This window comes from Andrena cerasifolii, chromosome 15 (assembly GCF_050908995.1).
Source record: "Andrena cerasifolii isolate SP2316 chromosome 15, iyAndCera1_principal, whole genome shotgun sequence".
In the NCBI taxonomy this organism is placed as follows: Eukaryota; Metazoa; Arthropoda; class Insecta; order Hymenoptera; family Andrenidae; genus Andrena; species Andrena cerasifolii.
Window position 1 is genome coordinate 6181765 of NC_135132.1, and position 13117 is coordinate 6194881.

The following is a 13117-nucleotide window of genomic DNA, read 5'->3' on the forward strand; positions in this document are numbered from 1 at the left end:
CTAATGCTGTGGTGGGGACAGGAAAAGACTATGATAGTGTAGGCTGAAGCTGTGGTAGGGATACGGTAAGATTATGGTGGGGAGAAGACAAGGCTATGGTGGGAATAAGACAAGCCTATGGTGAGAAAAAGACAAGATTATGGTGGGGACAAGACAAAGTGGACTTGAGCGACTACTTGCCTCTATTACCCTCACAACACCATATTTTGTGTGAAAAAAGAAGTTGAGTTCCTTCAGAATAAATTTTGTATTTTAATTAATAACGAAACTAGCAGTAATATAATCAACGCATACGGTACATAATTAAATACTGGGACATTTCACTGTAGCACTCCTACAACCTTGCACAAGCTTTATTAAAATATTAACCGAACCTGCAAAAAAGCGGACACCAAAGTAAAACTCATCTTGATTACACTACGAGCCCTACACTCCCCGCGAAGCAGAGTTTTGCTGTCTTTTCTATTCACAAAATGCTTGAAGTAAACACCCTGAAACAGGGAATTAATCGAAACTGTCACCGCAAAAGCGGAAGTAATACAAGACGCAGAAGGTGATTTATCAAGCAATTTACACGGCAGCTTGAGGGATCACATTTTCATTAATTACGCTCTCGTTCCTCATCTCGCTGGAGCCCCCTTCAGCAGGCGTCTCTTTAAGCGTATCCAGACGTGGATCTTAATAAGGCGAGCTGAAGCTTTCCATTAAGAGGTGAGTAACGAAGGAGGCAAACCCAGAGGACGGAAGGCCAGTTTGCTGGGACCACGGTCTCTTTAATATTCTCACCTCGAGTGGGCTATTTTGCTTGAGCAGAAGCTGGCTAACGATCTGGGTGAACCGCGATCAGTACGGCTGTGGGCTTTCAATTATTCAACAAGGCTGGTGTCCAGAAAAAAATCGAGGAGGACATTTCGCCGAAAAGAATTCAAGGATTCATGAGTAGGAGTGCCATCTTCTGGGGAGGATGCGAAAATCAAAAATCCTGTTGCCATCTGTTTCATGTAAATATAAACGTGAGTGGTCACAGGAAACTGAATGGTTGTCTGTGCATGCTTCAAGCTGAGTGTACATTAGTCTAGTTTCGTCATCCTAGCAAGTAATCCAGTCTACTTTTTCAATCCAGTGTTTACCTCCACCATCAAGAAAAGAACATTCCAATATACCCAAAATTCTCTTTTCTAAACCTGGATCAGCTCAGACAATCTAATTATTAATATATAATAATTCAAGCACAGCACTTCCAACCCTCGTACATGAAAAAATTCAGCAATCTGGAAGTTGCTAAAACTGAAGACACATGGTACCTGTGTTGCTTAAAAACAACAAGTAGACAATCTCAAGAAATATCGTGCAACAGCAGAGAATAAATTCCAAGGACGATTAAAAGCCATCTATTCACCCAAGGCTGACAGGTCTTGGCTAGAAAGCCACTTCAAACAGATCCACAATTTCAAGTACACACGGCGCTGCGGGTTAGCGGCCTCCCAGAGCTATTCAACAATTGGTCAATCGGGATCAAGCTCAATTTATGATCAAGCAAACGCAGATTCATATTATACGCGAGTTAACAGCAAACCGTGGAATGCCGTCCAACTAGATTCCCTTGGAGAGGAGAATCGGTTTACGAATGTCGAATCAGTAGCGATGATCGGGCTGCTGACTACCCGCGGCCACTTATCACTCTGGGACACCTACGTCAGTGGCACCGGCGATATAATAAGATTCATTTTAGCGTCCGCGTATTTGCTCGTAATAGGAGAAGGAACACAGGTGCAAGAGCGCAAACAGAGGCTCATTGGAGCCACAGATTTGTTCGGGACACACGCCAGAAATGGTTTTAAATGTTGCTCGATGATTAGCTCCTTGGGAGTATATACTGGGAGCAACAATATGTTTCAGAGCTGTTGGCTGATAGATGTGGCACGATGCTATTCGTTAAGCGCTCGCCGCGAGCCCATACCGGGAATTCACTGTACCTCACAGGGCGTCCATGTTCTGTTCATTTCAATGAATATAGTTTATATTTATTTCAAGGAAAACCGTGTACAAGGGATATCATATCCTTACTTATAATAGCGGGTATAAAAACTATAGTCGGAGCTACAACAGCTGCATACAACTCCAGCAAGTACCTTCAACCTGGTTTCTCAAATTCTATAAACGTATACAAAGTCTGCACGACTAGGTGTTAATGTAACACCTTTCCTCTTAAGAAAGTGGCCGAGTAAATCCTACAAAAAACATGACGGCAGGCATGCCCACGCCAGCAAAGACCTAAACCCTCAGACCTAGTTGTTAAATTACTTCGTCCCCCACTAGTGGGTCACTCGAGTGATTCCCAAAACGAATCGTCCCGGTCGTAATCTTCAACGAGCACCCGTAGAGGCGTCACGGATAGCATGTTCTTAAACTCAGCCAAGTGGAGCATTCAAGTGTCGCATAGAAAGTCCTCTGGCGTGCTCCTCATCCCTCGTATCACCTTTTTCGCTGGTCTCCTAGTCGGCTCAGAGTACGTCCTGTTGGCGTTAGTGCTACCAGAGATCATGCTGCCAGGTTTTCTGCTTTTACCACTCCTCTGGCAGCGGTCAGAGACTGTCTTGACGGTGTTGGACAACTGGGAGGGAGACTTTCCATGGAGGGACGCGTTGCGACTGAGGCAGGAGATTGACATCCCACTGTTCCAGTGTCCCCTGTTCGTCAGCTTCTGGTTGAGATAGGGATCCATTGCGTACGACTCGCCACTGCTCTCTGAGAACATGCTGCTCTGGGTCAAAGAAGATGCCCCTTCCTCCAGCTTCACCACACGGTGACTTGTGTTAGGAAGACAACACCTTGACTTAGTGAAGTGGAACAGGGGAACCCTCGAGGGCTCCGGTATCCCGTCAGTGAACAGGATCGGGACGATGATCACCTTCTCGTCAGTTCTGGGTGCCTGTATGCGCCTCGTTATCCCAGTGCTGGACATCGACGTGACGCTATCTTCGGACTCTGAAGGCTTCAGTAGACTTGCCACCGATCGTCGAAGAACCGTTTCGTTCCGGCGACAGTTCAGCTTGGATCCCGAGCACTGCACCTCCAGGCTACGAAGCTTCTTCTTCGTTCCCTTATCCGAACTTTTCTTCTTTGCAACCATGTGTGTTGAAGACTGAGTCAGCTTGTTCTGCGACTGCTCGCGGCTCGACGTCCCCACATTTTGACTTGTCTTCGATATTATCAGAGACGTCTGACTGTCCACACGTGTGTAGTTGACGTAGTGGGTCTTGTTATCGTCGTCTGTCCCGATTACCGTCAAAGAAGTGGAGACACTCCGATCCCGAGGACAGTGGGAACTGGTTTCATCACTTTCGAGGTATTCTGGATTCTTCACAGACCCCTGACGCACTCCACTCGCCTCATCAAAGCAGGAATTCGCCCCAGCAACCATTCGACTGGTGTAACGCTTCTCCACCGTGGTACAAAGCTGTGTGTTCACACTGATGACGCGTATACCAGGATCTGCGCTTGTAGGGGGCGGGTACAAGGATTCAGGCACATTCTGCGGCGCTACTTTCCGCTGCAGCTGGTTGTCAGAGTATCTGGACGTGCACCCATAGACGTCTGACCCAAAATGCGACCTCTGGTCAGCTTTGGTGTATTCATCGGCTACCTGGGATCTGCTAGAACTTCTTTGACCATGAGCTCTACCAGAAGTATACATGGATTCGATCTGTCTACTAGGACCTGGCTGATCCATAGAAGCTGCAATTGCGCTTCGTTTAGTGAAGCTGCAGTTGGATCTCGCAGCCTCCAGCCGGTCAAAATACAAAGAGGTGTTCGGCATATAAGGATCCACCGGTTTCCTATCGAAGCACCTGAAACACGAGCTACTGACGGAAGGGAGCAGAGAACCCGAGGGGTCCCTGCCAATGCGTCCTCCAATGTGGACGAAAGAATGATCCGGTGTTAGACAACTGTTTTCCTCCCCGATCAACCAGTTGCTTGTCCTATTCGACACACTTCTGCCAGCACACCTGGCTGAGTAGTAGTTCTCGTTGCCAATATTGCCGCTATAGGATAGAGCTCCCACGCACTCGGTGCTCCTACCGTCCCCTGGCCTGTCGATCGTCGTGAGCGCTGGTATCTCTTTGCTAAGGACGTGGACGACGTTGCTAACGCTGGAGTCACGGCCAAAAGTCTCTGTCCTGTGAAGGTAGTACCCGGACATGTTTGAAGATAGTGCACCCCTGCCGGAGTAATGTCTCTGGCTCAGGACAGGCGGGATAGCGAGGCTCAGGGCTTTAAACTTGCCAGTGATCTCGTTCAGCTTATGCTGAAGGGGGCCTAGTTCGCCATCGATCCTCAGGAGAGCCTCCAGGTCCTTCGTAACCCGCGGCTGCTTCTTCGAACACGTCGAGAAGCTCTCCTTCTCCTGCGGGGTGGGTGGGAAGTAGAAGGACTTGAAGGACGGGTGAGGATTCTCCGCGATATCTATCAGGTCATCGCCTGCCTGCGATCCTTGGGGATTTTCAGCGATCATCATGGCGCTGCAAAGCGACCTCTTTCTTTCCAACGACCGCTGCCTCACTCTCGTAGGTTCTCTGTCTTCTAACACCCCGAGGAAGGTCACTTCTTTGGAGTGGTTGGGCGGGTCGTTCTTCCTGGCCTGGAGAAGAATTGGGAATTTGGGTTTTTTGTTCCTAGCTAAGGACTCGGTCAGTGTGTGCGCAGATGGAAGGTCATTATTCCTATTGCCAGTGTTCTGGGTGACACTACCTAGCTTGAATAGTTGGACACACAAGGCATTACTAGCTGGAGGAGGAATTGACAAGTGGAGACCTTTGAAAACCTACTCTAATTGCTCTAGTCTGAAGTGCTAAGCTGTTCAGAAGCATTGAGTTAGTTGTTAGCACCGCCCTGGAAGCTGAGCAGCAAATGTGTTAGTGTATATAGTGCGTTTAGAGTATTTTGTCATCTATGAATGCTAAAAGATGCATTTTATTTAGTCGTTTAGAGGTTCTTCCATGGGCTCAGAACTTTGAGGTTCGAAATATGAAACCTATTTATTCAACAGGTCCCAGTGAAAAAATTAATTCTTTTCTGTAATGTAGTGTAATTCTACCACCTTCTATTAAATATTCTTCACGCTGATAAAAAACAAATGCGTAGCGGAAAGGGGGCGCAAGAGACATGTGACCTAATAAAATTAGTTTTTCAGCTAAAATTCGATTGTAGTCGTCATTTACCATCTAATTCAAGTACCGTTTAAAATAATTACAATTTCGTACCATACTTCCTACGAAAATAATTTTTCCTTTAACTTACTTTCATCTAAAATCATAAGACGATGGTATGTGCCTGTTTTCCACAGGGACCCTAAATTTTGACGGTATAAAAAATATTTCATACGTAATTTGAATGGTACCAAATACGCTGCAAGAAATATCATTTCTGATACCACTCAAATTAGATATGAAATATTGTTGGTATTATCACAACTAAAGAAAATATTCCGGTGGACCACTTCAGGTGGAACACCTTGTATTTTATTACTAAAAATTACAAGAATCAGCACCTTTATACAAACAGAAATTTACCAAAGAAGGAAAAGAAGGCCTTTTTAACGCTATACCTTTGATAAAATCAGGGGTTGAATGAAACTGTTAAAATTTTTAATTAATTATGAAATCACTGTCATTTTATGACTATTATTTTTTCTGTTCCGAGAAAACCATTAGAAAATACAGTGTAATAACTCAAACTCTTATTCCATACATTTTTCTGTAATTAAGAAACTTTTATTTTTTTGAAAGTAGAAAAAGTACTATTTAAACAGGAACACTTATTCTGACAAGCAGATTTCGTAAAAATGTTGTGGAGGTAATTCCTGAATACTAATACTAATTAAAAAAAATATTCCTAACCTTTATATTTCACCCTTAAACATTTGTTCAAAAGTACAAGATGCTCCAGAACATAAAATAGTTGTTAAAACTGAACTCTTACGACAGCCTTAATGTGTCAACATACAAAGTTAACTAAAAACAAAAACTAAATAATTTAAAAGTTAAACTCTCGATAAATAACTATAATTTATAAAAGTTAACAGTTTCATTCGACGCCTGTAAAAAACACTTTCCCATTCAGCGGGTAAATATCAGAAAGGTCTCTGATTTATTCCCCAGACCTACGCCCCCCTCACGAACATCCCGAAACCGCCCCTGACCCCAGAGTAGTATTCAAATCCCCCGAAAACCATCACCCCTCAGTTTCCAATTTATAAATTCACAAATCGAACCGATTCCCGAATATCATAAGGCCCTTTACATCGAAGTAAAAAATCAGCACAAACATGGCAACCAAAGCATAATAAACCTAACCACGTCAACTATCAAATCCTCCCCGACTTGAACACGAAGCACAGTAGGGTTGACGAGCTCCTACAGTTAGACCAACCAAAAGTCACCGTCGTTTCACTAACAACCCAGCTCCAGCCCCCCCTAATTAGTAGCCGCATGAAAAACAGCGACGTCAAAGTGGAAGCCAATTAAAACGAGATCAGGCCAAAGGTTAAGGACGCTTACACAGAGCACCAGAAAGCAATGCCAGAGATCAAGTCCACCTCGTTAGCCTCTTAACCACATAATCACCTGGAGCACAGGTAGCACGGTTCTCGACTCCAGTTTCTTGGCCTCGTAGTTTTCGTCCGTTAAATTGGCCCTGGATGGGTCCGTCAGAGTCCCCACAGTCTGATCGGACTCCGAGGACAGCAGGGGGCCCATTCGAGCCACGATCATCTTCATTTTCCTCTCTCGAGCCAGCGAGGACTCAGAACCCAGGGTGACGTTCCCCTCGTCGCTGTTCCCCTCCTTGGACGACGTACTCATCAGCAGAGGCATGGACTCTGACTTCGTCAGGACACTCGACAGGCATACAGCCTGCCCATTTTCAGAGGAGTCCTCCGAGAGCTTGTCCTCCTTCGAGCTGCAGCCCACTGCTTCGTCCACACTCTCTGGAGCTAGTCCAACGAAACCTTTGCCAGGGACGTTGTTGCTATTCAGCTCTTGGGTAGCTCTCTTCTCCTGGGCAGCGCGAATTGGCCCCTCGCTGGACGTCTCGTAGTCCCCGTCTGTATTTTGCGGGAGTAACGGGAGTCAAAGTTAGTCGAGTCTTTTGTTTGCTCCAGGTTCCGCGTGAAATAAAATTCCGTTGAATTTCAGGACACTTCTGACTGAGGATACTCCTCTATCGAGACACCCACGCTCGAGGAGCTAATCTACTGAAAAACACCGCGATAAGCACGTAAAGAGCACCAACCATCGGTCTCCGAGGCGCAAGTGGTCGTAGAGCTGGCTCTGGCCTCGACTGACATCACGTTCGAGAAGGTTAGTTATCGATATTCCTGCATCTCGGTTGTTCCGTTCCTCTCGCCGCGCCTCTAATGCCGTCGACAAGGGGGATACTCTTTTGCGTGGCTCTCGGGTAGCATAATTCAACGAAATCGCGGCTGAAACGCGAAATTCCTCGACGAGCAAGCAAGCTCTTTCGTAGAATCAACGAGGACAGTGACATTCGAGCGTTGCCGGATCGGAAGTCGCGGTGAATCGAGCATACGAATGATTGTCTTTTCGAGTACAATCGGGCGAGATCGTTGATGGCTTCAGGAGGAGTAGACGCGTAGAGTTGAATAGTTTGCGGTATATAATAGAGGCTGACGGAGGTCTCAGGGTGAAATTTGATCTGCTGTTGCAACGTAAAGAATTTTAGACGATATCTCTAATTAAAAAAGGAAGCATTTACGTGGGATTTTCAAAGAAAAAATCGTGCATTTTACACACTTGCGGAAATGCATACAGTTACAACAAACGTGCTCCTATATGTATCATATTTTACATATTAAATCGACTTCGAAGTAAGAATTTATAATTCTAGTTCACATTAATAAAAATCTTGACTGATATATCTACTTTTATTTTGAGTGCATTTTGGGTGAAAAATTGTACACATTTTATTGGAGAAATTGTTATCCGTGGAAGTAGCAAAGACATGTTCATCCAAATTCAATATTTCATTTGTACAATAATCTAATATTCTTCTAATTTTTCTGCGGTCCTATTACCAGCTTTAATCTATTATGCATAGATTAATATAATTTCCTGCGAAATTTGGGTTTATCTTGTCCATTTTAGTCGCAAAATTTATTTGGTAGATGGTACTGACTGAAAATATATCAAACCCTTAACCAGAGATGGGCAAAGTTTTTATTTAAATACATTTTCAAATAACGAATAAAACTTAAAAAATGATTCGTCATGTGTCGAATAAAGCTAACTGGGGTTAACGAACGAATGCTGAATAATTTTTTTAACTTTTACTCGTTATTCGAAATTTTATTTAAATAAAAATTTTGCCCATCTCTGCCCTTAACGACACAGTAGATTTTAGAAAAACGTTAAAAAATTACAACCTTTTTTTATGTTTCTATTTTGCTATATAAATGTTTGTAAACTGGGATACAGTGGCGCCAAGAAAGGGGCTTTGTAAAAAGAAAAGAAGGCTGGATTTTATTCTTTAAATAAATTTTTATAATCACCTAACGAATTCTATTGAATTTGTATTAAATGACATTGCATTAAATAAAATTTTCTTAAAAATATTTAAATCCGTTTCCTCCGATAATAAATCCTGATTGCACCACTGCTAGGATGAAACACTGTTTTTTTTCTCGAAAAAAGCATTCATTTTTAAACGATTTTATTCAGCTTCGATCCTCTGCTTCTTACATGTTCGTTTATATGGGTCAAATCAAATATAATAAATTGAAATGCACTAAAACTAAAAAATAATTTTTTCCTTGTACTCCAATTTCAATAGTGTTTTTCACTTTAATTAAAATCGTGGGGCATGATATTTCCTAACAGGATATGAATCACTTTAATACAGAAGCAAACGTCGAAATGAATTTGTTGCAAGAAAGCTTTCGCATTAATGAAACAAAATGTTTTAATTACAGGATACAGATTGTAATGAAAAATGAAAAAAAAAATTGATAAACTGTAGTTGGTGATGTTCCACTTGCCAACCGATCCTTGAAATTGTAGTACAAGAACAGAATTAATTTCTTAGTTTTTAGTGCGTTTTAATTTAATTTTTCGTGCATTTTTAATAAAATCGTTTAACATAACATTTTTTTATTTATTCTATCGAACGTAATATTGCGGAGGTGTAGTTTTGAGACTGTTCGCAAGAGACGTAATATCACGGAGGTGTGTTAATATGTAAAAAAAATATGTAATTTATTTAATTTAAAAGAAGATTACCAAGCGACTGCAGTTAGATTTGGATAAATTTGGTGCACTCGAAGCTACGAAGAAAATTCAAATATGCCAGGCTCTCGATTCAATTGCGTCGGGCGAAATACTCATCCAGGCAGGTTGAATCGTTTTATTCCGTCCATTTTCTGGCTGCGTTTCCAGCTGAAAATTGCCGGCCACGCTTTCAATCGCTCCAAGATCTCGCTGTGCCCTGTGATGCAGGATCGAAACGCATAACCGGTCGCACTGGGAAATCGGTGCACCGATGACGACAAAAGCGTCGCGGGATTTAACACCTGGACGAGTTAAAAGAGAAATATAATCCCGTCGACGTCGTAAATTCGCAGCTGGCGTTTATTACGAGTTTCTGCCGTAAATGTCATCCACCAATCGAATTAAATTTTGGAAATTTATAGTCGCAACTGGATGGACAATATGGACATACTGTGAGTTTCGTGCTACAAAGTACGTGATTTTTCCTTATCCTTTGTGTTCATGTGTAAAATATAAAATGTGATAAGGGAAGAAGTTGGAAGTTTATAGGATTTAATGCGATTTCAAGTTTCCTTTAAATGAATATTGTAATTCAATTTTTTTTGCAGATTTTGAAGACCCACTGAGCAACTCAAATTCCACTGTGGCACTGGATGGGTACAGGGTTAATTTTGAACCTAATATAACTTAACTAAATAGGGTCATTTTGACCCAAAATCGAGTCACAAATTCTCATTCCTCTTTTACTAATATACCTATGATTTGAACTAAGTATCCCAAATACTCCCAAAGATCCCAAGGACTCCTTCATACACTGAAATAATTCATGACCGGCAATAATAAATAATGTAAATTTTTTTTAAATAATTATTTTCATTTTTTTTGCAAATTTTTATTTATTTTAGTGCAGAAATTTAATTAAGTCTGAAAATAGTAAACCATAATAATTAAATGAATTGATTTTATTTTTGTATGCTCAGTTCTGATGAATTTAAGATATCGGGTCAATTTGACCCAATATCTTAAATTTTTATTTTTTTTAGTGTAGAAATTTAATTAGTTTTGAAAATAGTATATATAGACGTTCTTATATTTTTAAATTTTGTTTTCAATTTTACTATAATGGAAATACTTGCAAAGCCTTCTTAGAAAATAAGAAATTTCAACTGGAAACGGTCGCCCTTTTTACCAAAATAAAATATTAAAATTCGTCAGGCACTTCTGTAAGTCATTTGTTTTTAAAATCTATTCGAATTTTTGCTTTCAGAATGTCCAGCAGCTTAGAAAAAACACGTCTCACATCCAAGCCAGTATCTCCTTTAGTTAATAATAATATCTCCTGAAAATTTAGAATAATATAGTTAAAGGATACATCTTTCGTAGGAAAAAAATTGTGTATAATTTTCATTCATACTTTTCCAATAAAAAAATTCCTAAAATTGCGTGAATTTTCCGGACCTCCAGGTGGATGTGACCCTTTAAGGAATGATTCTGAAGCAACGAAGAGCGAACTTTCGTCTCATAAAACAGTTTTATGGTCCAGATGTTATGTGGAACATGGGGTGAATTGAATCGATGATATTTCACACCCTATTATTTTTGGATGCAACTTCTAGCCCATAGTAACCACTAGCGTAAATACACATCAGCTATCTTGGAAGGCCAAGTTGGCAGACGTCCACCAAGGATGTCGTTGGAAGTGCATTGGCTATCAGAACTACGAGCGACGATCGCGATATCGTGAATTATTCTGTCGTATGGCTTTCCCGAAATAATCTCGAGAAGGCTTGTTTGCGCAACTGCGAGCCCCAGCTGATAAATATTGTACGAACGTAACGAACGAACTGTCTTCATTGCAGATCAGAAATGAAGTCTGCATTTTCTACTTGCTCCCTTTGGTACTCGCAGGCCGATAGCTCGCGACCTTCAGGGTCTGCGAAATTGCAGGTTTCCTTTTAAAAGCTGGCGGGAGTAGAGCGAATAAATCGATCAAGGCTACCTGCAGAAAAAATTATCAGAAGTCACGGGAATCGAATCGATACGATGTATGGGCGCCGCGACAGCTTTTTCGAGCTGCTTTCTGTCCCGGGGCATTTAACAATCGTCGGAGTCGTTGATCTTCTTTGCAGGAATAAATTCTACAGCTGGACAGGTAGGAATTACAGTAGTCGGGGCTGCGACGTGGTGCAGAGTGGAGGTAAAGAGGTAGTGATAACAGTAACATCATTTAAAAAATTTATATTACTTTGAACTATTTTGTCGACACTGTTGGGAGTTTAATAAATATGCTGGCAGATTCAGACTAATTTTAAAGCGACATGAAGATTCTGGCTGAATAAGCTTGCTAGATTGTTTTTAAAGTCGAAGGCTTTGTTTATCTTTCGTTTACTAATTATTTGTGATAGAAGGTACAATCTTGAAAATCTTTTTCAAAAATTGCTCAAGATTTTATGGGTCAAAGATTTCAGGAATACTTCCTTTTTTTGGATCTACAGAATAATTTATTTTTTGGGGTCCAAAGATTAAGTTCCCTCGAGGACACGAAGAAAATGATATTAGTACCTATATTATATAGTTAAGTAATTATTTTCATATCAAATATTCACGTAGCTAATAGCTAATGAAATTCTGTAAATATTCTAATATTTCCCTTATGTTCTAATATAATATTAATTAGTGTATAATTTACTAGGGATTAAAAGTATAATGTTAGTATAAAATATACGAGGGATTATAATATTAGGGTAATTTTATAATGTTTACAGTATTTCATTAGCTAAGTTGCTACTGTATATAAAAAGAAATTCTTGATTGAAATTCAGTGTTTCACAACTGAAATTATTACTCCAGTCAAATACCCATTAAACCAATAGACCATTAAGGAACTGTGTTCTGCATCTTTCTTATTCCCCCCCAGTCCTCCACTTCTTCCATGCTAGAAACTGCATACCTATCGCAGAGAAGTTTAATAAGAAACCGTGCACGTGTGTTGTCGCTAATAAAGTACACACTAAGTAATAAATGTCCAATTACTTTGCAAAACAAACGAATCAGGAAAGGGAACTGCAGCCAGGGAGAAGAAAAGCTCGAAAAACATACGTGTTACTACAGTAATCACGTACCTGCGGAGAAAAAAAAAAGAAACAGAGGGTAAAATCCTTGAACCGCCACCATTTAATCCTTTTATCGATAATCCAGCGAGCGGTTCGACTTTGATTCCAATCACTTTCCCTGGGCATCACTTTCCCATTCTCTTTCGACAATCTGACCTAGTGATTCGACATTGTTAGTAATCAAGATCGCCTAACGTCTCAGAACTGAACGCTATCCTTTCTTTTAGCTTCTAGCATCACTAGGTGTAGCCGGACTAATGATAGTAATCGCATTGTTATGAATATATATTGCGAACAGTTGCATGTGTGCATATACTTTCTATTCATTCTTCACCGTGGATTACGATGGCTCGCCTATTTTTCTGCATTTCAGTTGATTTTCTGTTTCCGTACTTTCTCTGTCGTGCTGTTTTTCGACAACCTTTCACGGGTGGTGGGGTAGCCTGCTCGGGGCATTAACATCTCGCAAAACACTGGCATTCAATTTATTATTGTAATTCATTAATATAATTCGGGGACAGTAAGTATTATCCTGCATTCCACGTGCAGGTGATATTATGCAGGTGATGTATTTCTAATTTGTGGATGGTAAAGCTGTTCTACTTATTCCTACTTATTTACAATTTTGTTGACTGTAATATTAAGAGAGGAGAAATTTATTCACACGTTTCATGAATAAAAGAAGCAAGTGATTACGACATGGGATCTCCTTTTCTCATA

The 13117-nt window shown here is 41.0% G+C and overlaps 3 protein-coding genes across 5 annotated transcripts in view; 1 reads left to right on the plus strand and 2 right to left on the minus strand.

Annotated features, from left to right (window-relative positions):
• The window catches only part of Dnc (phosphodiesterase dunce), a 483414-nt gene that overhangs the window by 327747 nt on the left and 142550 nt on the right, over nt 1-13117 (minus strand). The window lies entirely within an intron of this gene.
• LOC143376970 (uncharacterized) overlaps nt 1-13117 on the plus strand; it is a 34944-nt gene that overhangs the window by 11333 nt on the left and 10494 nt on the right. The window lies entirely within an intron of this gene.
• On the minus strand, nt 2429-7324 carry LOC143377063 (uncharacterized). The gene is made up of 2 exons (XM_076827974.1): nt 6627-7324; nt 2429-4642 (listed from the first exon to the last, which is right to left on the minus strand). Exons 1-2 carry the CDS (start codon nt 6873-6875, stop codon nt 2429-2431), a joined length of 2463 nt encoding a protein of 820 aa, XP_076684089.1. The 5' UTR covers nt 6876-7324.

Coding starts and splice junctions, on each gene's coding strand:
- LOC143377063 (XM_076827974.1), bottom strand. CDS start 6,875: ATGCCTCTGCTGATGAGTACGTCGTCCAAGGAGGGGAACAGCGACGAG. Junction 4,643..6,626: donor CCGTGCTACCTGTGCTCCAG/GTGATTATGTGG, acceptor ATTCTTCTCCAG/GCCAGGAAGAACGACCCGCC.